The 22,825-nt window shown below is 29.4% G+C and overlaps 4 protein-coding genes across 7 annotated transcripts; 1 reads left to right on the top strand and 3 right to left on the bottom strand.

Moving 5' to 3' along the window:
• Positions 1 to 392: 392 nt before the first annotated feature.
• On the bottom strand, positions 393 to 2,922 carry LOC110626156 (pentatricopeptide repeat-containing protein At1g07740, mitochondrial). Its single transcript, XM_021771924.2, has one exon. The coding sequence runs from the start codon at positions 2,829 to 2,831 to the stop codon at positions 1,443 to 1,445; it is 1,389 nt and encodes a 462-aa protein (XP_021627616.1). The 5' UTR covers positions 2,832 to 2,922; the 3' UTR covers positions 393 to 1,442.
• Positions 2,923 to 9,367: 6,445 nt separating this feature from the next.
• LOC110625897 (cytochrome P450 93B2) lies at positions 9,368 to 11,428 on the top strand. Its single transcript, XM_021771584.2, has 2 exons — positions 9,368 to 10,343; positions 10,481 to 11,428. Exons 1-2 carry the CDS (start codon positions 9,372 to 9,374, stop codon positions 11,156 to 11,158), a joined length of 1,650 nt encoding a protein of 549 aa, XP_021627276.1. The 5' UTR covers positions 9,368 to 9,371; the 3' UTR covers positions 11,159 to 11,428.
• Positions 11,429 to 14,255: 2,827 nt separating this feature from the next.
• Positions 14,256 to 18,080, bottom strand: LOC110626178 (DNA repair protein RAD51 homolog 4). 4 transcript variants are annotated; one of them, XM_021771950.2, is made up of 10 exons: positions 17,926 to 18,080; positions 17,653 to 17,732; positions 17,432 to 17,547; positions 17,260 to 17,341; positions 16,916 to 17,050; positions 16,688 to 16,780; positions 16,505 to 16,595; positions 15,117 to 15,187; positions 14,544 to 14,693; positions 14,256 to 14,390 (listed from the first exon to the last, which is right to left on the bottom strand). In XM_021771950.2, exons 1-10 carry the CDS (start codon positions 18,011 to 18,013, stop codon positions 14,352 to 14,354), a joined length of 945 nt encoding a protein of 314 aa, XP_021627642.1. In that variant the 5' UTR covers positions 18,014 to 18,080; the 3' UTR covers positions 14,256 to 14,351. The 4 variants fall into 4 exon arrangements, with proteins under 4 accessions (XP_021627642.1, XP_021627643.1, XP_021627644.1 ...); XM_021771951.2 differs by having other exon boundaries at positions 17,653 to 17,684; positions 17,926 to 18,053; XM_021771952.2 differs by lacking the exon at positions 16,916 to 17,050.
• Positions 18,081 to 20,725: 2,645 nt separating this feature from the next.
• On the bottom strand, positions 20,726 to 22,442 carry LOC110625923 (11S globulin seed storage protein Ana o 2.0101). The gene is made up of 3 exons (XM_021771622.2): positions 22,127 to 22,442; positions 21,138 to 21,858; positions 20,726 to 21,021 (listed from the first exon to the last, which is right to left on the bottom strand). The coding sequence occupies exons 1-3, from the start codon at positions 22,326 to 22,328 to the stop codon at positions 20,865 to 20,867; spliced, it is 1,080 nt and encodes a 359-aa protein (XP_021627314.1). The 5' UTR covers positions 22,329 to 22,442; the 3' UTR covers positions 20,726 to 20,864.
• Between the last annotated feature and the right edge of the window lie 383 nt (positions 22,443 to 22,825).

The following is a 22,825-nucleotide window of genomic DNA, read 5'->3' as shown; positions in this document are numbered from 1 at the left end:
ATGTTCTATAATGTAATGAGTTGTTTAAACTAACTTGTCAAAATCACACTGTACATAAGCATGCGCACAGAGATTTTTTTAAAAAAAAAAAAGAAAAATTTTACTATTTAATCTCCGTATTATAAGAAAATATTTTAGTTGATCAATTTATTTTGAAACATACATATAAACATTTTAACGTTTTAAAAAATTTATTAATTAGTTTTTCCGTTAATTTTAATTATTAAATATTACAAAAAAATCTAAAATCCTCTCGATTAGAAAGAACTAATTAGTAAACTTTTTACAAACTTGAAAGATAAACTAATAAGTTTTTCCAAATCACATTGACTAAATAGTAAAACACTTTAACCGAATCACTAATTAATAGACTTTTTAAAATAAAAATGTATTTTTCAATACAGATGAACTAACTAACAAGTTTTTCCATAACATAGAGACTAAATAGTAATTTTTTCAATAAAAAATTAGCTATCGTGTTTCTTTTTTTTTTTAAAAAAAGCACACAACTTGGACATCACCTGCTTCATTTTTGTGGAACAATAAGCTGAAAGTGAACGAAACTGCTGCACTTTGGAGGAGGTCCTGCTCAATGTTTTGTCCAAGCATAGATCTCTCAGTTATTTACAAGCTGCATACAATTGAAACAATTCAAAATTGACAAATTGCAAAAGTTTTTAATCTCCTCTGTTAATTAACCTTGAAAAGTGATAATAGTGATAGAAGTTTATGCTCTTCATCTCACATGTGAGCAAAGATATACAAATTTCCATCTTAGGTAATAATTTTCCACTGCTCTCACAGAGAAAAAAAAAATCCCATATCGGACACAGGCTTTTAGAGTTCTTGATTTTCAATTGCTTGATTCACAAAAGAACCTGAGAACTTCTCATCACTGTCATTGGCTTCATGCATAGACCAAAACGTGCAACTTCTTTGTATAGTATCTCAGGATCAGAAACAAAGCAATTCAGCCACTTGCAGTTTCATGTTACACAACCTATCGGCCATTATGCTTATTAGAACCAAAAATGGCTACCTTGATCACTGTTTCCCGAAAAGTCAGTGATTAAAGAACAGAGCTTTGAAAGTGAACAATCTGTCAGCAGTTACAAAATCTTCAAATTGTCATCCTCTTTTGTTTCTCCCATGTCTTACATTGGATATCACAAAATGAAAGCCCGCTACATGACCGACCAAAATACAGACCAGCTTTCTTCTGTGTTCAAATGCAACCACAACCAAAATCAAACAAAGGACATGGCTGTATGTTCAACTGAAGTAAAAACCTCCATACATTTCCCACATTATCAGATTTGCAAATCCAGTTGAGTATCCAAATAATGAATTATAGTTTTATAACCCTACATGAAGTGAGAATCCAAGTCAGTTTGAAACTGTTTCCAGTTACCTTGTACAGCTATTTCTCCCCTCAGTGACGATTATGCAGCTGAGATCAGGAGTTTATTTACAAGTTCACCAGCACCACCATCTCTGCCACAGGAATCCTTAATAAGAGCTTCCCAACCTTCAGAATCTAATATCATCTTTTTCTTCACCATTTCCTCCAAGACAAAGCAAGCACCAGCAATATTTCCAGACTCTACCAGGCCAACAACCAAAGAATTAAAAGTTTCAACGCGTGGAAAGTGCCTACTTGTCAACATTGCATTAAGAACTTTCAAACCTCCCTCAAAATCTCCAACCTGGCAAAATCCATCAACCAACATTCTGTAAGTAGCTGCATTAGCCTCACAACCTCCAATTTGCATTTCAAACAAAACCTTATAAGCCTCGACCACCCTACCCTCTTTGCAAAGGTAATTTATCAATATATTATAAGTTACAACATCTGGCTTGAACCGCCTCTTCTTCATTTCAAGGACCAAAGACTTAGCCTCCTCAATCTTCCCCCTTTTCCCAAGATCATTCAACAAGACGCCAAAATTTACAGGTTTTGGTTTACACCCTCTGTATTCCATATCAAACAGCATCTTTTTGGCCTCCTTATACTCACCCATAGAGCACAAACCCTCCATCATCAAAGCATATGTTACTGCATTCGGGTGTTTCCCATTCTGAATGATGTTCTCAAACAAATTCTTCGCTTTATCTAAGTCCCTATTTCTACAAGAATACCCTATAAGACTATTATATGTAACAAGAGTGGGTTCCACTTTTCTCTCAAGCATTTCCTCAAATACCTTGCAAGCTTCACCCCAATCACCCTTCTCCAGCCACCCTTTTATCATTATATTAAAAGGAACCGAATTCAAACGAAAACCCATTTTAGCAGACCTATCAAAAAACTCCTTCGCATCAACTAACCTATCATTATCAACAAGAACATTTAGCAAAGCATTGAATGATTGAGAACTGCGGATACAGTTAAAATCCGTCATTCTATTGAAAAGCTCAATTGCTTTATCTACTAATTGGACTTTTCCATAATGTTGAAACAAAGCGATGAACAACGCTTCCCTGCATCTAACATTATTATCCTGTAAATATCCCAGAACTTTTTCAACAGCCTCGAAATTGCGAGAACGAGCAAGCTTGTACAAGAGAGCAGAGTATGAAGGATAATCATGTTTAAATCCCATTTGGTGATACTCGTGAAAGAGAGACAAAGCCTTATCCGGGTCTTGTACTTCCTTCACACTGATCACAAATGGTATTGATCTTCGGCGCCTTCGTGTAAAATTTTGAGGCTTCTGGTGGCTGCTGGTTTGGGTCCTAGGTTTCTTTAAATCCCAAGTTCTGTAATGTTGATAATGTGAGAGATTGAAATAGCTGCGAATTGGTATCGTTTTCTGTTTTGAAAGAATCATGGAAGCCGATGAAAGTTTCGAACTTGGATACAAGAAGTGATACAGTAGATTTTCGCTCTTTCCCTTCCCCCCCCCCAATAAATCTAAGGGAGAATTACCAACAGGTACTTTGACTTTTGAAAAATTCATTAATTTGCCTTAATTACAAAATCGCACAAGTAAAATTACACTCGTTAACCTTTTAATAAAAAAGATTTAATTATTTTAAATATTTATACAATTTGATATGTATTAGTTATATTTCATAATTTTAGATATTTATACCATTTTAGTTTTCTAATTAAAATTAAAATAAATTAATTAATGGATAAAAATTAAAATGTTCACCGGTCGGTTGGTGTGTTTAAATTTAAATTCAAACTATTTTAATATTTTTTATTTATTAATTAACCATTTAAATTATTTAATAGCTTGAATTTAGATTGATGATAAATGCATCTAACAGATTCTACTCTCTCAATTCACAATTTTCATTTCAAAAATAAAAAATTTAATAGCTCTATATTCATTAACTATTAAAATAAATTTTAGCAAAATATTTTAATATTTTTATAAAAACTCAACTTTAATTATGAATTAATAAACATTTAAATTTTAAAAAATATTATAAATAAATATTTAAATTTAAAAATAATATATATTATTGTAAACCTCTAAATTTAAAAAAAAACCTAATATAACTTTAAATAATATATTTAATAAAATTGTGTTTAAAAATAATATTTTTTAAAAATTTAAGTGTATATTAAATCACAATTAAAATTAAAATATTTAATAAGCAAAACTATTAAACTATGGACGTCATTTAGCCAATAAATTTTATCTTATTAATATCATATTAATTATGAAATATAATTAAAAGTATTTATTTAAATTGCAATGATAAATTTACTAAAATAATAAAAATATAGCTGAAAAATATAAATTAAAATTATCATAAAACTTAAATAAAATAATATTAGATATTACATTTTTTATAATAAAAAATAAAAAATATCTAATTAATTTTATAAATTATATGCTTTGAAATCTTTCAAATTAAAAAAAGTTAATTTTAAAATAAAATTTATAATTGTAATACTCGGCTAGACTCCGGTATCGGAATTCCTACCGTCCGGTGGAATCTCGGATGTCAGAAATCTCTAGAAGGGTAAAACCATGTTTTCATAAAATGTTTTAATGTATTTTATGGTTTTAAGTAAAAAATGAATTGAGTTTTGAATGAAAAAGACCAAGGAGGCAATTCCAGGTTCGGCCGCCGAACCTCAAGTTCGGTCGCTGAACATGGGATGGTTTAGGGGGGCAAGTTAGGCTCCCGAAAGTTTCAAAGGTTCGGCCGCCGAACCTCATGTTCGGCCGCCGAACTTGTATGATTTTTGGAGGCACTTTAGGCTGCCGAAAGGTGGTCTGGTAGCCCCTATATAAGAGCTACATGGCCGAAACGGGCGAGTTTTCTCCCCATTTTCGGCCATGGTGAGTTATTGCTCTCCCATGGTTCGTTTTTGATGTTTTTCCTCCGATCTTTCATATTTTAACAAGCTTTATGTTGATTTGAAGATATTTGAGCAAAAGAGCAAGTTTTGGAGCTTGGAGACTAAAGAGTTGGTTTCTCCCCATCTCTAAGTTAGGGTCGCCTTTCCTCTCGTTCTTCAAGAGGTAAGAGTAGATCCATAGTTCATTTCATGTTTTAAGCAAGTTTTATGAAGATTTGTGGGGTAGAAATGCATGTGTAGGTTTATGTTGAGTTTTTGGTTAAATGTGTGTTTATGAGCAATGTGTGTTGGTTATGCATGTTTGATGTGTTGTAGATGGGGTTTAGGATAATTTGAAGCCCCTAGGAGCTTGTATGCTTGAGTATGCATGTTGTAGAATAGGAAAATGCATGATTGAATGAGTTGGGAGGCGTTTATGCACGTTGAGCTATGTTTCTGCCCTTTTGGGAAGAACTCAGGTTTGGCAGCCGAAGGCTCTTTCGGCCGCTGAACCTGCCTGTGGTAGCCTGTATCGGCTGCCGAACCCTGCCCCCGAAAGTGGACTTTCGGCTCTGGAAGGGACTTTCGGCCGCTGAAGGTGCCGCCTAACATGCATGAGTTTCGTCTCTGGAGGGAACCTTCGGCCGCCGAAAGTGCCGCCGAAGGTGCATGACTTTCGGCTCTGGAGGGACTTTCGGCTCTGGAGGGCCTTTCGGCCGCCGAACTTGCCGCCGAAAGTGCCCTGTTCAGCCCTCCTTTGCATGATTTATGTGATTGTTTTAAGGTGTTTTAGGGGGTTTTTAGGGAGTATTTTAGAGTCATGTTCATGGATGTTTAGTCCCTCATTTGAGTCCACCTGTGTAGGTTCGGACCCGAGGAACCGAGGACCTCATCAGTGAGAATAGCTGCTTCAGAGTCATTAGAGCTTCAGCCAGAGGTGAGTGGAATAAACACTTATGTTTTAAAGCAAATAAATATAGATTTGAGCATGTTCATGCATCACGAATGCCATGTGATATTCTAGGTTGTTTGCATTAGAATTCACGAATATGTTGCATTGCATAATTTGATGATGATGTGGATGGATGTTGGATGATCCTTAGTCCTCAATATGATACGATGTATTATGATACGGTATGATATTGTATGGAAGTCCGGTTGATCCATTCTACGTCCCGACACTATGTAAGAGAAATACCGGTTGACCCATTCTATGTCCCGGCATGTTGGAATGTTATGATATGTTATGTTTAAGAGAAAGACCAGTTGACCCATTCTACGTTCCGGTACCTTGGAATGTAAAGGACTATTGGTGACAATACCATCCTTGATGTGATTTGTCTGTGATATGTTGCATTTCATGAAAGCATGAAATTTAAATTGAATGTTTATTTATTCTGCTCACTGGGCTCTAGTAGCTCACCCCACTCCCTTAACCCCAGACTTACAGGTACAGAGTAGACCAGGAGGTCAAGAAGAGTAAAGTCATGGTCATGTAATAGTTAGTGGTGGACATGATGAATATTGAAATGTAATGAATAGTATTAAATATAAATGTAATGTATTGATGCTTATGAAAGTTTAGAGTTGTGCTTGACCATAGTATGTTGTTAATCCCCTTGTGGTACATGATCTTAAATGTTAAATGATGATTATTGTAAACCAAGCTTAATGGATGTTATGATTTGTGCATGCACAAGTTAAGCTTGGTAAATGAATGAAAGAACGAATGAATGAATGAGTGAATGAATGAATGAGTGAATGAATGACCAATGAGAAAGTTTTAAATGTTTATGTATGTTGTTGATCGTGTATGGGATTAAACAGGTATTCAGGATGTATGTTTGGCTTGCTACGGGTTCCGACGGCCTTACGCCGATCTGGATCCTAGCGCCGGTAGCGGTCCGGTTTTCGGGTCGTTATAATAATTTTAATTTTACAGAAATTAAAGAAATTAAATAAAAAATTTAAAATAATTTTTGTATATTATTTTAATTTTTTAAAAATCTGATTAATTTTAATTTTATAAAAATTAAAAAATGAAATAATTTTTCACATTATGTTAATTTTTTATAAATGTGACTAATTTTAAGTTTGTATGAATTTAAAAAATTAAATAATTTTGTAAATTACTTTAACTTTTTAAGATGTGACTAATTTTAATTTTAAAAAAAATTATGTATATTATTTTATTTTTTAAAAAATGTGACTAATTTTAATTTTACAAAAATTAAAAAATTATTGTACTTAAAATAATTACAGAAAAATAAAATAACATCAGCAATATACATTACAGAAAAAATATAATTAATTTTAATTTTATAAAAATTAAAAATTAAAAAATTAAAAAACAAAATAATTAAATTGAAATATTACATTTCTAATAATAAAAATACAGAAAAATCTAATTAATATTATATCTAAATTAACATAAAAATTAAGAAAGTGAATATAAAATTAGAGTTAAAATTTATAATTAAATATTAAATCATTATTTATTAATTAATTGAAAAGATTATAAAAATAAAATATCTAAATTAAGTCAATATAATTATTTAACTAAATTTATTAATTTAGATTTAATGTATTAATCCAATCCAGAGCCATATTAAATTACTTATTTTGCTGTGTGGCAATGAATAACCCATTTTTAGTATGAATCTCTTACAAAATTAGAAAAGAATAAGAATTTATCAAAAGGGATTTTTAAAAAAAAAAAATTATACTATTGGTAAAATTGATATTTATAATATACTTAAAATAGAGCTGAATTACGATTCAATAATCTATAACAAAAACAAATACGAGGTGGTTGACGTTCAAATCACCAACCTAGAAGAAAGGACAAATATAATAAATTATTTTGAATTCAGAGTAAATATAAAAATATGTATATATTTATACATGTTTGTATTTATAATATAAAAAGGTGGAATTAATTATCAAATCTTTTATAAATTTAACTGATACCAGCTAGTAAATATGAAATTTCGCGATTGTAGGTAGAATGAGATCTGCTTAATTATATACACTAATGATAATTTTTTATAAAATTTCGATTTACACAGAAAAAATGTGAGTTTTGATGATATATCGAGTGTTTCGGTGTTCAGAATGAATTAAACATTTATAATCGAATATCAATTTATCAAGTGTAATATTATTTTATAATAATATTATATTATCTAATTTGAACGATTGATAGCGTTGAAAATGACTTTTTGATATTATCTAATTTGAACTATTGATAGCGTTGGAAATGACTTTATAAGTAACAAAAGTATTTTAGTCAATTATTAACAAAAATTTCTTATACAATTAGATTTGTCATAACATTAAAAGGCATTAAGAATGGGACAATAGAAGTAAGATTTAAATAATAAAGAAAATAATTTTTTATAATTTAAAAAATATATAAAAAATTTAGTATTTTAATTACTAAAAATAGATATAATAAATAATTTTTAAAATTACAAAATAAAGCTTTATCATATAAAAAAATTTAAATTAAACTTATTTAGTTAACTAGAAGAGTTTAATTGAAATAATATATGAAAAAAATGAATTGAAACGGTGGAAACATGGAGTCCACAAATGGGAATGTGGTTCTCCTAACCGAACCCAGAGCTCTCACCCAACCTCTCTCTTAAATTCATTAAACAAAATATTTAATAGAATGAAAGAACAGATATGACTTTTTAATTTGGAATTTGGAAAGCTTTACTTAACTACCACTTTCACATCCCAAACCTACATTTCATCAATTAGCCATAAATTTAATTTGACTGCCTATTCGCTGATCATTGTTTTTTCTCTTACATCTCCACCTCATCTACTACCCACTGCCTAATCATTCAGTAATAATATATGAAAATTAAAAAAAAAATCTATTTTTATAGAAAATTTGGATTTTTATAACATTTTTAGCCTTGGCAAAAATAATATATAAATCTCTAATTATTTTTTATATTTATCTAGATTATTAAAAATTTTATTTTAGCTGCAAAAAGTTTATTTATTTATCTTTAAAAATATTCTCCAACTTTTTTAAATTATTATATTAAATTTAGTGTAGGCCGAGTATTTAGTATGTTTGGTTCAAAATTAAACTGAACTGAATAAATTGAAAATTAAAATTTTAGTATTTATAAAAATTAAATCGAATCGATTTTAAATAAAAATCAAACTGAATTGAATCAGTTTGATTCGATTCGATTTAATTTGATCAGTTTAGTTTTTTAATAAAATTTTTATTTTTTACACTTTATTTTTAATATTTTAAAATATAATTAAAATATTTCTATCTTAATTATGGCATAATTTCTATATTATTAAAAATAATATATTATTATCACTAATCAGTTCAATTTAATTTTTTAATCAAAATTTAAGAATCGAAATAAATTAAAATTTTAAAATTAAAAATCAAATCAAATTGAAATGAATAAAAAATCAAACTAAAATTTTAAATTAATTTAATTTGATCGATTTTTTTTAATTTAAATCAAATATACTGATTCTATTTAGAGTAATTATTTTATCACTTTTAATATTAAAAATTAATTGTAGAACTAATTTAGTGAAAATAGCTTAAATATTAAAGTAAAAAAAATCTAATTTTTTAAGTATAAAATTTAATTCTATTGAGTAGGATGATAAAAGTTTTAATTACTATTTTTTATAATAATTGTTATTTTAAAATATTAATTAATTTAAAATTATTATTTATAGATTCGCTTAAACTCAATATTTAAATTTAATCATGTGCACTCGCAGATTTAACTCGCAGATTTAATTGAGTAATGAATTTATTTGAATAAATTTGAAAAATTTTACTCTCAAATTTTCATTAAAAAAAATATTTATTAGTGTAGTCCCATAACATTTAATTCTGCGTCGCTCCTACTCTATGTATCCTTTTTCAACTGACGATTAAACATTAGTTAATAAATGTTTGTATGCATTAAAATTAGGTGTCAAGTAGAAATCAGGCTAAAATTTCCTGCAAAATGGGGGTAGGTAGATCTTTCTCGATTCCTGTTTATATAAATACTTGCTCAACCCATCCATGCCCAAACCAACATTTTCTTGGCAACACACTATTAAAAACAAAGAGAAGAAAATAACTAAGATGATTCTTCAGGACCTCGTATTCTACGCCATTCTCTTTCTCCTCTCCTACTTTCTTCTCAGAACCATCTTTCACATCACATTACACGGCCACCGCGTGCACCTTCCTCCAAGTCCACTGGCCTTACCAATCATCGGCCACCTCCATCTCCTAGACCCTCTCATGCACCAAGCCTTACACAAGCTTTCCTCTCGCCATGGCCCCTTCATGCATCTTCGCCTTGGTTCAGTCCAGTCTGTTGTAGTCTCCAACCCTGAAATGGCTAAAGAATTTCTCAAGACCCATGATCTTACATTCTCTTATCGCATATTCAACCAAGCCATCGATTATCTTACTTATAATGCTGCGACTCCACTGGCACCCTATGGCTCTCTCTGGATTTTCATTAAAAAACTGAGCATTTCTGAGCTCTTAGGCAGCCATACTCTCAACAAGTTTCTTCCTGTAAGAACCCAAGAGTTGCATTCTTTTCTTGGACTATTATTCGATAAGTCCAAATCAGGCGAGAGTGTTAATGTCACAAAGGAGATATTAAGATTCACAAACAACATAATCTCTCAGATGATACTAAGTTCAAGGCGTTCATCGACGGCCGATGAGGATGAAGAAGCCATAAAACTGGTCAGAGAGGTGACAGCGGTTTTTGGAGAATTTAATATTTCTGATTTTATATGGTTTCTAAGGAACTGGGATTTGCAAGGGTTTCGAAAGAAGCTGGAGGGAATTCGTGGGCGATATGATGTTTTGTTAGAGAAAATTATCACAAAGCGTCAAGAAGAAAGAAAGGAGAAGAACTATAGAAGTGAAAATGGATCTGCGAAGGATTTTCTTGACCTTCTGCTTGATATCATGGAAGACAAAAACTCAGAGATGCAACTAAGCAGAGATCATTTGAAAGGCTTAGTTATGGTAAGTCCTTAATATTATTTAGTTTTATAAAAAAATTTTCAAAATTATTTATATATTTTTCACAAATTTCTCAACATAATCTCTCAGCGTTAAAAGCTTACCAACCACTAATCATTGAAGAATGGGAGTCTGTGCAGGACTACCTGACAGCTGGTACAGATTCAACAGCAGTAGCAATTGAATGGGCAGTAGCAGAGATGATCAATCATCCAATGGAGCTGAAGAAAGCAAGGGAAGAGCTTGAAAGAGTTGTAGGGAAACAAAGGCTAGTGCAAGAATCTGATGTTTCAAATCTTCCATATCTCCAAGCAATTATAAAGGAAACATTTAGGCTTCACCCACCAATTCCACTAATCCTTAGAAGTTCCATTGAAGAATGCAAAGTGAAAGACTACACAATCTCTAAGGGCACCTTGCTGATCGTAAACCTGTGGTCCATTGGCAGAGATCCTGAAACCTGGAAGAACCCATTAGAGTTTCGGCCTGAAAGATTTTTACCGGCAAGCGGCAATGATCAAAGTTACTGGGCGGGTCCCGTAGATGTTAGAGGCCAACATTATCAGTTATTGCCATTTGGTACCGGAAGAAGGAATTGCTCTGGCATGTCCTCAGCTATGCAGATTTTGCCTATTACATTGGCATCGATGATTCAGTGCTTCGATTGGAAGGTGGTGAGTTCACGGTCATCGGAAGTTGACGGTGATAATGCAGTTGATATGACTGAAAAGCCTGGAATCACGGCTCCTTTAGCCCATGACCTTGTGTGCGTTCCAATAGCACGTTTCAGTCCTCGCAATGCTTCCGACGATGCATAAGATCCATACATGTGCCGCCACTCGTGCACAATGAATTCTGATAACTACTTGCTTCCAATTATGCGGATTTGAATATGAATTTCTTGAATAAATAATATGTTTTTTTTTTTTTTGAAATGGTAAATAATATGTTTTTAACTACTGAACCAATCAGTATACACATTCTCTCTTTTATTGCACTTTCCATCTTGTAAAATATAAGTGTGAAAAAAGTTTGCATATGTATTAAAAGCATCCAATAAAAACTCAGCTTTTTTTTTTTTTCTTTTTGACTTCTGTGCAGAGGGCTAGGCCCTGGTGTGTTTTGTGTTCAGCCCTGCTGGGCTTGATTGTACAGACTCTTGATTTTTTATACTTTTATATTTTTTATTTAAAATTTATTACCTAATTAATTTATCAAATTTTTATTTCATATATTCAATTCATTCATATGTATTTTCGCCCCTAGCCTTTTGGTGCCAAACCAATTATGCACTATTTTTTTGGGTAAGTCGCTGGAAAATTTTTCAATCGCTATGTTATTTAATTAAAATTTTTTTTATAAATATCAATTTAGTTACAATTCATTTTTTAACTTTAATTTACTAGACAAAAATAGAAGCTTTTATCCTTATATAACATAAGAATTTTAAAAATAATAGGATTTATTTTTTAATTTTATTTAAAAAATGATTAAATTTAATACATGAATAAGTATATTCCAGTTAATTTTCATGTCGAAATTATCATTTTATTATACTAACATTAATGCACCGGATCTTATTAAAATTTTAAAGGATTGAAGTTATAGCTGTTTGAACGAAAATAGTATTTTTTCATCTCATAAGTTTTGTTAATTTTTTTTTTATAAAAAATAAAATTAATAAAATTTATTTGTATTAAATCAATTATATTGTATTAAATTAATTTAATATATGTATTATTTATATTGTGTCATATAATAAAAAATTATATTTTTAGTTAAATTTGATGCTATTCGTTAATTATGTGTGAATCTTAATTGTTTTCGTGTCAACACAACCTCAACTTGTTAGTTTGTATTGCCAGCATTGAATAAAAGTTGGAGATTGCTTAATTGAAAATTTTGCAAATATCTTTTACATATAGTCTAAAACGTCCATGTCAATTAGCTAGCAATAAATTAAACAGGATAGCTTTTAATTAGATTTTGACTTTATAATTAAATTGTTTGATGGTAATAACATTTGGTCAGATTAATTTAAAATTAAATTAATTTAATTTTAAATAAAAATTATTATTTTTAAAAAGTTACTTCTTAAACTTTGGTAATTTATTAATATCATTATACATAAAAAATAGTAATATTATAACTTAAAATTAAATTTCAATTAGTAAATAGATAATATAATTTAAACTGACAAATTCTATAAACCTATATAGAAATATATATTTTTATGATAAGTAATTTTTTTTAGATGAAATACTGAAATAATATTGTAAAATATTTTATTTTCAATTTATGAAATATTATCTGACTAACATTATACTATATTTATTATATGATATATTTATTTTGAAATATGAAATTTAAATAAATAAAAAAAAATCTTAAGAACTTAACTATAGATATTGTAAAATGTATTTTGATAAATTTTATTAAAATAAATGACAATTTAAACAGCAAATTGCAGGACGGACCAATGATTTTTGTGTGTGTGTGTGTGGAATATACACTACTCTAGTTTTTTGTCTTCTTAAATTTAGTTATTGGTTGATGCAAAGTCCAAAAGAGTGAGCCCTAATGTTGTTGTTGCTTGGAGATATGAGAATTTATATACGCATTACTAGGTTGTCACTCTTTGCTAATCATTTGCAGTAACAAATTAGAAAAGACTATTTCCAATCCTCTATTGAATATTTTCTCCATTTTATAAAATTTTAAATTTTAAATTTTTAATTTATATTAAAATATTTATAATAAATTAATATTAAATATTTTCTCCATTATATACACTTGAACCTTTAATTTTATTTCATTGAATTTAATTAAATAACTATTCTATCAATATAATAAAATTTTACGAACTAAATTATATTGCATTAAATTTTTTATATCATGGTAATATAAATAATTTAATTTAAGTGTTTATATTTTATTTTTTTATTCCTACATCTACCAATTAATATATTTTAAAAAATTATATAAATTTGAAAAAAATAAAAAAAAAATTTAAAATACAGCTGCAATAAAATATTTTATTATAAATTAAAAATTAATAAATTTAAAAATTAAAAGTTCAAATCAACATAGTGAAAATATATTTAATTTAAAATTAATATAAATGTTTTGATATAAATTAAAAATTAAAAAAAATTAAAGTTTAAAGATTAGAGGTTAATATAGCAAGAAAAAATTTTAATATAAAATTGCTATAAAATATATTGTTATATACTAAAAACTAAGAAAATTGAAATTAAAAATTCAGATTTCATTTATTTTTTTATGACTAATAATCAATTTAATAAATATTCTATTAATAGAATTAAAATTTAAAAACTACATTATTTATTAGTTAAAAAACATAATAATAAATAAACATAAATTATATTGTAAATTTTATTAATTTCTATGGATCATAATGTAAATTAACTTTTAATATATATATATATATATATATATATATATATATATATATATATATTAAAGGGATCTACAAGCTAGTAATACTAGATTCAAAACAGACAACTACCCAAATTCTCTTGGATTATATAAACAAAGATATATCAACATTAAAGGTAAGCAATCTCTTTGTCTACTAAACTCTCATACAGTTTCATTTAACAAGATCAAGAAAATTATTGATTAATTTGAAGGTCAGAGTGATTACTGAAAGATATATCAACATTAAAGGTAAGCAATCTCTTTGCCTCACTTTTATCTTTTTCTGCAGGTTCTTCACTGCTTTTGAAATCAGAAAGCGGGAGACATCAAGAAGTTCTTGTTTTTGTACCCCCATTAGGTACAACTGAACAAAATCGATTACTTACGAACCAATCCCATAATTAAAATGCTCTTTCTCCCATGTTCAAATTTGTGCAATTAAATCTTTTTTTTTTTTTGGAAAAAGCAGGCAACTAAAGAAAAAACCATGTGTGCCAGATTTATTACTAAGAAAAGCCTGAAATACTGTTGGATACAACAATAAGAAAAAGTTACAAACCAATCCTTTAGTTAGTCATCAATCACAAATCTTGCAACCTCACCAGAAGCCTGAAAATGAGAATCAATATTCTAAGTTCTAATTTTCCAGTAGACTAAAAAGGGCATATTAACATGGAAATGAGAAGAGATGTGATAGCAAACCATACACTATTAGTCCGTGTATAAACATCAAATAAAAAGCAAAAAATGGAAATAACTTACTAGGGAAGGGTGTTTTAGTATGGAAATATTGGAGATTTTGTTTCCCGGGTCACGGGAAAGCAGAAGCCTCACATGTGGAATGCTCTTCCAACTCTCTCCAAGAGCTGGTTTAAGAGTACCTCCCTCTCCAGCCACCATATGATTAGTCACCTTCAACAAAAATTTAAAAGTTATTCTCAAGGAAGACAAACTTTCTTACCACCTGATCCTTAGCATAGCAATCAGTCCATGAACATGTACCACGATGGTTTTGAAAAATAACACTATACTTCTAAGTCTCTGATAATAATCAACAAAAATTATGTTCCTATGGGCAAGCTAAGTTTAAGAAGGAATTAGTTCATAAAAAGATATGTTCAAAAGATAACATCAATGTCACTTTAAATCTGGGTAGGCAGTTTTTCAAAGATTATTAGCAATACAAGGAGAATAAGACTGATTTGACAGATGAAAGAGAATGATCACCGAATAAAATAATTAAAAACTACAGGAGAAGTGTAATCAGATAAAGGAAAAATGATGCCATATAATGTCCAGCATTCAACTCATCTTGTAATTTCAAGAGCAACTTACCAGCACTGCAATATTATGCTCATGAGCTAACTTCTTCAATAAAAAGCCAGCAGCTGTCATCAGAGCATGTCCTGTATTAACCCACCAAGCATAAACATATTCTATAAGCAAGCTGGTTCCACATGACAAATTTCAAAGGAATAAACCAACTTTCTGCCAGCAATATGATGGAATGAATTTACAGGATTTCAGCAAAGTAACATTGACAAGTGAAGAGGATAAAAGGCTAAGATTTCATGTTCCCCATCCTTTATATATATATATATATATATATATAAATATTAAGTATCTCTTTTTAATTAAAGAATTAGCTGGATTAATACAAGCACAGACCTATGAGATGATAAATGAAGAAAATAAAGACCACATTCCTTGCTTGGATGGAACAAGAAAAATAACATCACAGAATATGATACACTAGTCAAATTTTATCAAGAAAAATGACATTATGGAACAAGGAATGCATTGTATATAAAACACTAGATAGGAATATGATACACTAGTCAAAGATGCAAGATATTTACAGTCCATTTGATATTAAAAAGTGGAAAGGAATTTGCTTTAATACAGGCAAGGATGAAATTGTGTTGCTTCTAACTATTTTATTTGGACTTGGGTAGTTATTCAAATCAGGAAATGTCCAGGAGCTGACTCGTCTATTTTTCCAGAGTTGTCATAGTTATCCTAGGCACTTTGAAGTGAAAATGCAATGATTTCTATCTTTACACAACACATGCTCATGGTAAAATGAAAAAGTAGAAGTACCAGCTTCTCCAATAAAATGGAGAACCCAGAAGATCAAATTATTAGAAATGGACAATGACCAGGTTACATGACCATCCTAATATCATTTTTGAATTCAAAACTAAAATGGTCCAATAAGAAAGCAATAATAGATCTTGAATATAAATCGCTTGGATGGTATTGCAACAATGAAAAATGATAATACACATAAAACCACATTGCACCAACGTCTAAGGTCTGTAATTTTTCCATTCTTTTTTATGATAGACATGAACCCATGAACTGGTCTGCCACCCGTTTATGAATATTAATTGAGTTAAAGCAAAATCCATAAACATCATAACAGTTCATGACTTAAACAAGATAGTTAAACATACATCTCCCGAATTCCATCCAACAACACAATATAATTTGAACATACATATAGAGAGAGAGAGATGGAGAGAAAGAGTCAAAGAAGAACAAGCAGCTTAAATTTTCCAATCTTTTTAGTTTTTTGGTTCAATATGGACCACCGAAGGCTTCTGTTTGAGAAGAAGAGGATTTGTCTTCCTCTTCCTCATACTAAGTGAAAACTTCACATAGGTAGAAACTTATAACCTAATATAACAAGGAAAATTTGTTGTACATAGAAGAGTGTATACCTTGTGGACCACTTCCTCCAAGGACATGAGTTATCAATGATGAGATTGAATCAACAATTAGCATTTGTACTTTACAATCTCCTTTGGGCCCCTGAACGAGCAATAAATGTTGATTGGCATGAAATGAAATGTTCACAAAAGGTCATAAGATAGACTGCTTCATCTTAAATTCCTAATGGATACCTGAGATTTCAAACTGTTCTCTAGCTGCTGTAGCACATCGAACATTGAAAATATATCAAATGTAGAGTAGCACAATATGTTGCTCATTACCTTCTGAACAATGTTTTGGGAATGCAACACAAATTAACAAGGGAAAGGTAGATGTAGAAGATGTTCACAGATGAGGATGGTAGACTAAAGAAACAAGGAAACAATATAGGAAGAGAACAAAACAAAAATGTATTTGACCTCACTTAATACAGAATCAGAGATCTGATGAATAAAGTGTTCAATACGTCGTGGTGAGAAAGAGTTGCCTGTATCCATGAAAATAACTCTACCCACGTGTTGTATCGCAACATTTGCAGCTACTCGTAAGCAAAGCTTAACATAACCAAGAATTTGAGAGAGCAACTAAGTACATATAAATATTAAACATTGAAAGCCTATAAATATGCATTGCTGTGGAAGGTGAAGAGATTGCATTTGATACAGTGATTACATACCAAGCTTAGCTCTTACTAGATTCACAAAAAGCTCACATCAAAAGTAAATTTTGTGCGCCTAATTCTGTGAATGAGAATAGGTCTTACTTGGGTTTTACCGGATGACGATGGCCCAACCAGTTCTGTCAACTGTCCCTCCCGCACTCCACCTCCAAGAAGCTTATCAATCCTGACACAGAAGTAAACATACATCCTAGAGCAACATCTGTTTTCACTTGTCAAAAATTTATAAAGTAATAATGCAAACGAGAAAATTTACTCCTCAAATCCAGTAGATAAAACATGTTTATTCTGTCTAGCATCTTCCAACAACTGCAAGCCATTCAACCATGGCTGGTGCTGCCTGTCTATGATAGAAAGGAGTTGGGTGATCCCCTGATTGCTCAACATAGCAATTGATCAATAAACACAATTGAACAATTCGACCCAATTGAACATTAATAAAAAAAATTAGTATAAAACAAGAAACCTAAACCTTACCTCTTTCAATCTATCTGAGTTTGGCTGTTGTTCTGCAAATGCAGTCAACACACTGAGGTCATGTAGGAGGAAATCTTCGACTAGACATGAACAAACAGAGAAATTAGATCTGAAACGTATCAGCAATCTTATTTCTTCCCATAAAAATTGCTTTTTCTCCTCGAATTTCCAGGCAATCAAGCATTGTGAAGCAGGAATTCAAACCCCCGACCCGCCAAAACAAAAATGGAAAGAACGAGGAGTTCAAAGTAAGAGATGGAACGGAAATCTAACCTGTGAAAATGCCATTTGAAGCACAAAAGGATTGGAAATTGGAGTCCAAAAGAGGGTACCGAGCCTCCAGAGATTTTAATGGCGCCATTTTCTTACTCTGCCATGTGCTTGGAGGAAATTTTAAGAGGAAAATTCTCTATTCCTACGACACGTCGTCTAATGAAATGTCCGTTCTTTAATGTTTTTTCTCTCTTACTATTAAATTCTAAATTTTTAACAAATTTACTAAATGACTCCTATTTTAAAATAATTTAATTAAAAATAATTTTATATTTTATAAAATTTAAATATTTATTGTTTTACTTAAAAAATTTATTTTTTTAATCACTATAATTTTAAATATATTATTTATAAAATTAATAATTTATTTAGCATAATAATTAAAATTTTTAATTTTATAAAATACAAATATAATTTCATTAATTAATTTTAAAATATAAATAAATTAATGAATTTAAAATTAATAACATGATAGTAATTCTTTAAAAAAAATAGTGGCAAATTATTAATACATCGTTATTATTTTAAATTTAAATATTTAATTTTTCATATTTTTATTGTCAGCAATTCAAAAATCAATCAAAAGATTCAAACGCTTAGAAATTTTCATTATCCGATTAAAATTTTAATTTTGTCAGGAAATTAATTTGAAGAAATATTTAAAAGATAAATGTTGTCAATATAAGGCATATTTATACTTTTTAATGAATTTTATATATTTATTGCTTTTTTTTTTTATTAACAGAAAGGTAAATGACGGATGTAACGGTTCACTAAATCAAATATTGGAATTAATTTTTTTAAAAACTTTAATTAATTTATTTTTAAGCAATAAAATTTGTTGGATAAATTTGGAGCATTATAATAGTATTATTCATAAACTTTAATATCATTATTTATTTTTTCTTTTAAATTTTTTTAAATAAAATTTTTAATTAAAAATTTTTTTATATGACATTTAAAATAAATAAATTTAAAATCTGTATAAATCTATATTCATTCACCCTATTTACAGTACAGAATTCTTAAATTGAAAAAGAAAAAAACACGAATCCTTGATGTTTTAATTTTAAATAAGAGATAATAAAATATTTATTTTATTTAAAAAATTAAAAATATAAAAAAATAGTTGCCCTTATTCTCCCTCATCGTATCCTTTCTCTCTTCCCTCTTCCATCCGCTAAATTCAATTTCAGTCTCAAGCATTTTTTTTATTTAAAATTTCTCTTAAACTATATAAAATTAATGCTTCATGAAAATTAATTTATATTTTATATATATTTTTATACAAAATATTTTTCATGAAAGTTCTTTATTTTTCATTGTTTGATTATAGGGTTTAAAAATAAAGATATTAATAAATTTATGTTTAGTGATGTTAATAAGGTGTTAAAATTTTATAAAATGATAATTTCCTTAAAAATAATTTAATTTCTTTTTAATCAGAAAATTATCTTTCATTTCCTAATTTTTTAATTTTATAAATATAAAAAATATTCATAAACAAATATAACCTAAATATAATCTTAAAATCAACAATTAAACAAAATCTTTGTTTAGTTATTGAAGGCTTTTTAACGTTTGAAGTGTATTAGTGCTAAGATTATTCTCGTTTCCATTTTCCTTCCTTCCAATTATTTTATTAATTAATTTTTTTTAATTTTAAAAAATATATTAAAATATTTTTAAAATTTTAAAAAAATTATTAATTAATCTTATCATTAATTTTAATAATTAAATATTATAAAAAAATTAAAATAAGAAATCAATTAATAATTTTTTTAATATTTAATAAATAAATTTAATGAAATACTTAATTAATAAATTTTTAAAAATTTGATAATATTTTAATATATTTTTTAAAATTTGAAAAATATAATTTTTAAATTTTTCTTAAACTCTCAGAATTATAAATATATTTGATAAATAAATTATTTTTGAAGAAACGAGAAAAACATTACTTAGTTGGCTGAGATATTTTTCCAACTATAGAGAATCATGATGTAACCCCATAATTAAAAGTTGACCATCAAAGCTGGTTTTTTCAACCACTATCCATAAATTAGTGATAACAAATATTTATAATTTGATAATTGTGCTGCTGAAAACTAGTGAGTGGAGTGTGATAAATCAAATACATATATATATAAGTATAAAATAAATTACTTCTTTTTAATGAAAAATTGGGGTACGAAATTTGAATTTAAATCTTTCAAATAAATAATATGTTTTTAATTATTGGATAAATCAGATTAGACATATCGATTATTTGATATTATGGTATTTAAATTTTGAAAATAAGATGATTTACATGTTGAGTGGATTGTAAGGTTACGTTATTTAAATAATGCGAATTGCATGTATTGAGTAGTTTAAAACAGTACTCTTTATATTAAAAAACATAAATTTCTTCTTAAATTAATCTGATTTATTTTATGAAATAGGTGGATTAAATTCTCAGAAAACCTAATAATAGAATGGTGTAACCACGTAATTTTAAGAAATGAAAAATTATTGAGTGGATCCATCATACCAACTAAAATTTTATTTTTTTAATCAATTTAATTTTTAAATTTAATCTTCTGATTGGACTATACCCTGAATTATCCTAAATATTTATAGGATAAAAGCGTAATGAGACACGGAGAGGTTAGCAGTGGAGGTGGGGAATCGAGCTTGATGCAGGGGACCACACATATGATTTATTTTCTACATGTGATTTTAGAATGGGAAACTAAGCCATGAACAAGACAATACCAGATAATTAAAAAAAGAAAAAGAGGCAGTTTAGATGTGGAAATTTAGAGATAAAACATAGCTAGGAAATTTCATTGAACTTAGAAACAGAATTCATATCCACAGAGGGAGCAGAAACAGAGAGAGCCTAATTTATTGAAACCACTAAACTGCAAGAGCTTAACAACAAGCTAGCTAATGATTCAACAGTTCGGGGGTGGGAAGAAAATTTCATCAGAGGTTCTCTTTGACCGGAAAAGCTTCTCAACTTCAGAAGAAACCTGGAATGATGCTTCAAGCACTTCAGGTGATAAAGCCTTCCACACAGAAGTCCTACCAGCCAAATGGGTGAATATAGGGCTGCAAAAAAAAAAAAAAAAAAAAAAAAAAAATCAACAATGGTGAGTACTAACACAAAATTAGCCATTAAAAATGGAAGGAACACATCAATCAAGAACCAGAAACTCAAAACTCACTTGGGAGTTGTGATGATTGAGAACCAATCCATTCCATCAGGATCACAAATCTTTGAAACTACATAAAACCTTGGAACAATGAAGAGGTTTCCGGCCTTAACTGTAGTGTCCAAGACTCTCCGGCCATCAATTCCGACAACCTGAACACGGCCACTTCCTCTGACAATGTAAGTCACCTGCAGAGCAGAGTCACAAGAAAACCCAGGAGAGCACATGGCACCTCCATCTAACCTCACAAGATCAGCACCAAGGCCAACCTCAGCAACCAAAGGAAGGTTCTTGGTGTTCAAGACTACAACCCTTCCACCATTCTTAATGTCAACATCTAATGGAGCTTCTTCACAGTTGTAAACCAAGCCACAACGGGTCTCCTTCTTGGGTTCAGGCATCTTAGATGATGCAGGTAGCTTGACAATGCCTTTGCCTGTCTGGTTTCCAACAAGGGTACTCACTGTTTTTTCATCCACATCCCATGCTCGGCTCACGAATTCAGGAGAGAAGCCAGTGAAAATTCCACTGGAACCAGTCAAGAAGAAATCAGTAAATTCACCGGCTTTGTGGCCTTTTGATGTATCGCCAAGTAACAGCACAACCAACTCAGTGTCCTCTTTATTGAACCACCATGTCACAACACCAAAAGGAAGGGCTATGGCATCACCCTTCTTGATTGGTACGACCTTTTCTTCTTTCTCAGGCAGGACAATTCCGGCGACACCATTTCCTGACAAAAATTAAAATTAAATGATTCAGATTTACAGAAAACCGCCCAGTAACATTAAATCAAACAAGTTAGCTACGACGATCATCGATTCATCCACTAGTAGAACCGAATTAAAGAGAATCCATCATCTTTGTTGATCTTACTTTAGAACCCATCTAAAGCAAGATCTCAGTAAGAAAACCCAATCAATCAATAATGAAAACAAAAGAGAAGACCCGGATAACAAAATTTGAAATCCCCAACAAGAAAAATACAAAAAAGGGGCTACCTTGAAGAACATAAGCGACCTTTGCAGAATCAGAGTAACGAGGAAGAGCAAAGCCATTCTTCTCAAGAGCAAGCTTGGCTGCACCAATGTTCCCTTCGCGCAGCATTGCCAACTCAGAAGGGCACCAGGCGAAGTATGAGCCGCCATCTCCTCCAAACTCCTTCTTGGCCAACCTTGGGAACAAATCAATATCCATCTTCATAATGATAACTGGGAAATCAAAGAAGCTGAAGAAATGAGAGAGTAATGGATGATATGAAATAGCAGAAAAGACTGGTATTTATAGGATTAAAAAGGTAAACTGATAAGAATATAAAACAGAAACAAAATCTTTATCAGATTTTTTCTAAAGGATGAGTAGGAATTGTAATGCTTAATTAGGATTTTGGTTATTCACATTATCAAATATCTAATATAATCAATTAATTAATCATAATTAATTTTTTTCCAAATCATCATTATTTCATTTAAGTAATTATATATTTTTACATCATTAAAGTATGACAGAGTTAATATGCATTTTTTTATTTTTAAATTAATTTATTTTTTAATAAATTGAAAGACATAATTATTAATTTTTATATAAACTAAGAATTAAAATATATTATATATTTAAAAATATATTTTAGCCATTTGAAAATAATTAATAGAAATTAGATAAGAAAAACTTTAATTTAATGAAATTCAAATATAAAAATT

Source organism: Manihot esculenta, chromosome 11 (assembly GCF_001659605.2).
Source record: "Manihot esculenta cultivar AM560-2 chromosome 11, M.esculenta_v8, whole genome shotgun sequence".
Taxonomy (NCBI): Eukaryota; Viridiplantae; Streptophyta; class Magnoliopsida; order Malpighiales; family Euphorbiaceae; genus Manihot; species Manihot esculenta.
Note: the sequence above shows the minus strand (reverse complement) of the source record. Positions and strands in the feature narration are given on the sequence as shown.

Bases quoted from the DNA above. Each gene is read 5' to 3' on its own strand.
- LOC110626156 (XM_021771924.2), bottom strand. From the start codon at position 2,831: ATGATTCTTTCAAAACAGAAAACGATACCAATTCGCAGCTATTTCAAT.
- LOC110625897 (XM_021771584.2), top strand. From the start codon at position 9,372: ATGCCCAAACCAACATTTTCTTGGCAACACACTATTAAAAACAAAGAG. The intron at 10,344-10,480 runs GTAAGTCCTTAA...GAGTCTGTGCAG, and splicing joins ATTTGAAAGGCTTAGTTATG to GACTACCTGACAGCTGGTAC.
- LOC110625923 (XM_021771622.2), bottom strand. From the start codon at position 22,328: ATGAAGATGGATATTGATTTGTTCCCAAGGTTGGCCAAGAAGGAGTTT. The intron at 21,859-22,126 runs GTAGCCCCTTTT...AATTTTTGTCAG, and splicing joins GGTCGCTTATGTTCTTCAAG to GAAATGGTGTCGCCGGAATT. The intron at 21,022-21,137 runs GTGAGTTTTGAG...TTTTTTTTGCAG, and splicing joins TCAATCATCACAACTCCCAA to CCCTATATTCACCCATTTGG.
- LOC110626178 (XM_021771950.2), bottom strand. From the start codon at position 18,013: ATGGCGCCATTAAAATCTCTGGAGGCTCGGTACCCTCTTTTGGACTCC. The intron at 16,781-16,915 runs GTCAAATACATT...AACATTGTTCAG, and splicing joins CTGATTCTGTATTAAGTGAG to AAGGTAATGAGCAACATATT. The intron at 14,391-14,543 runs GTAAGTTATTTC...TCTCATTTTCAG, and splicing joins TACTAAAACACCCTTCCCTA to GCTTCTGGTGAGGTTGCAAG.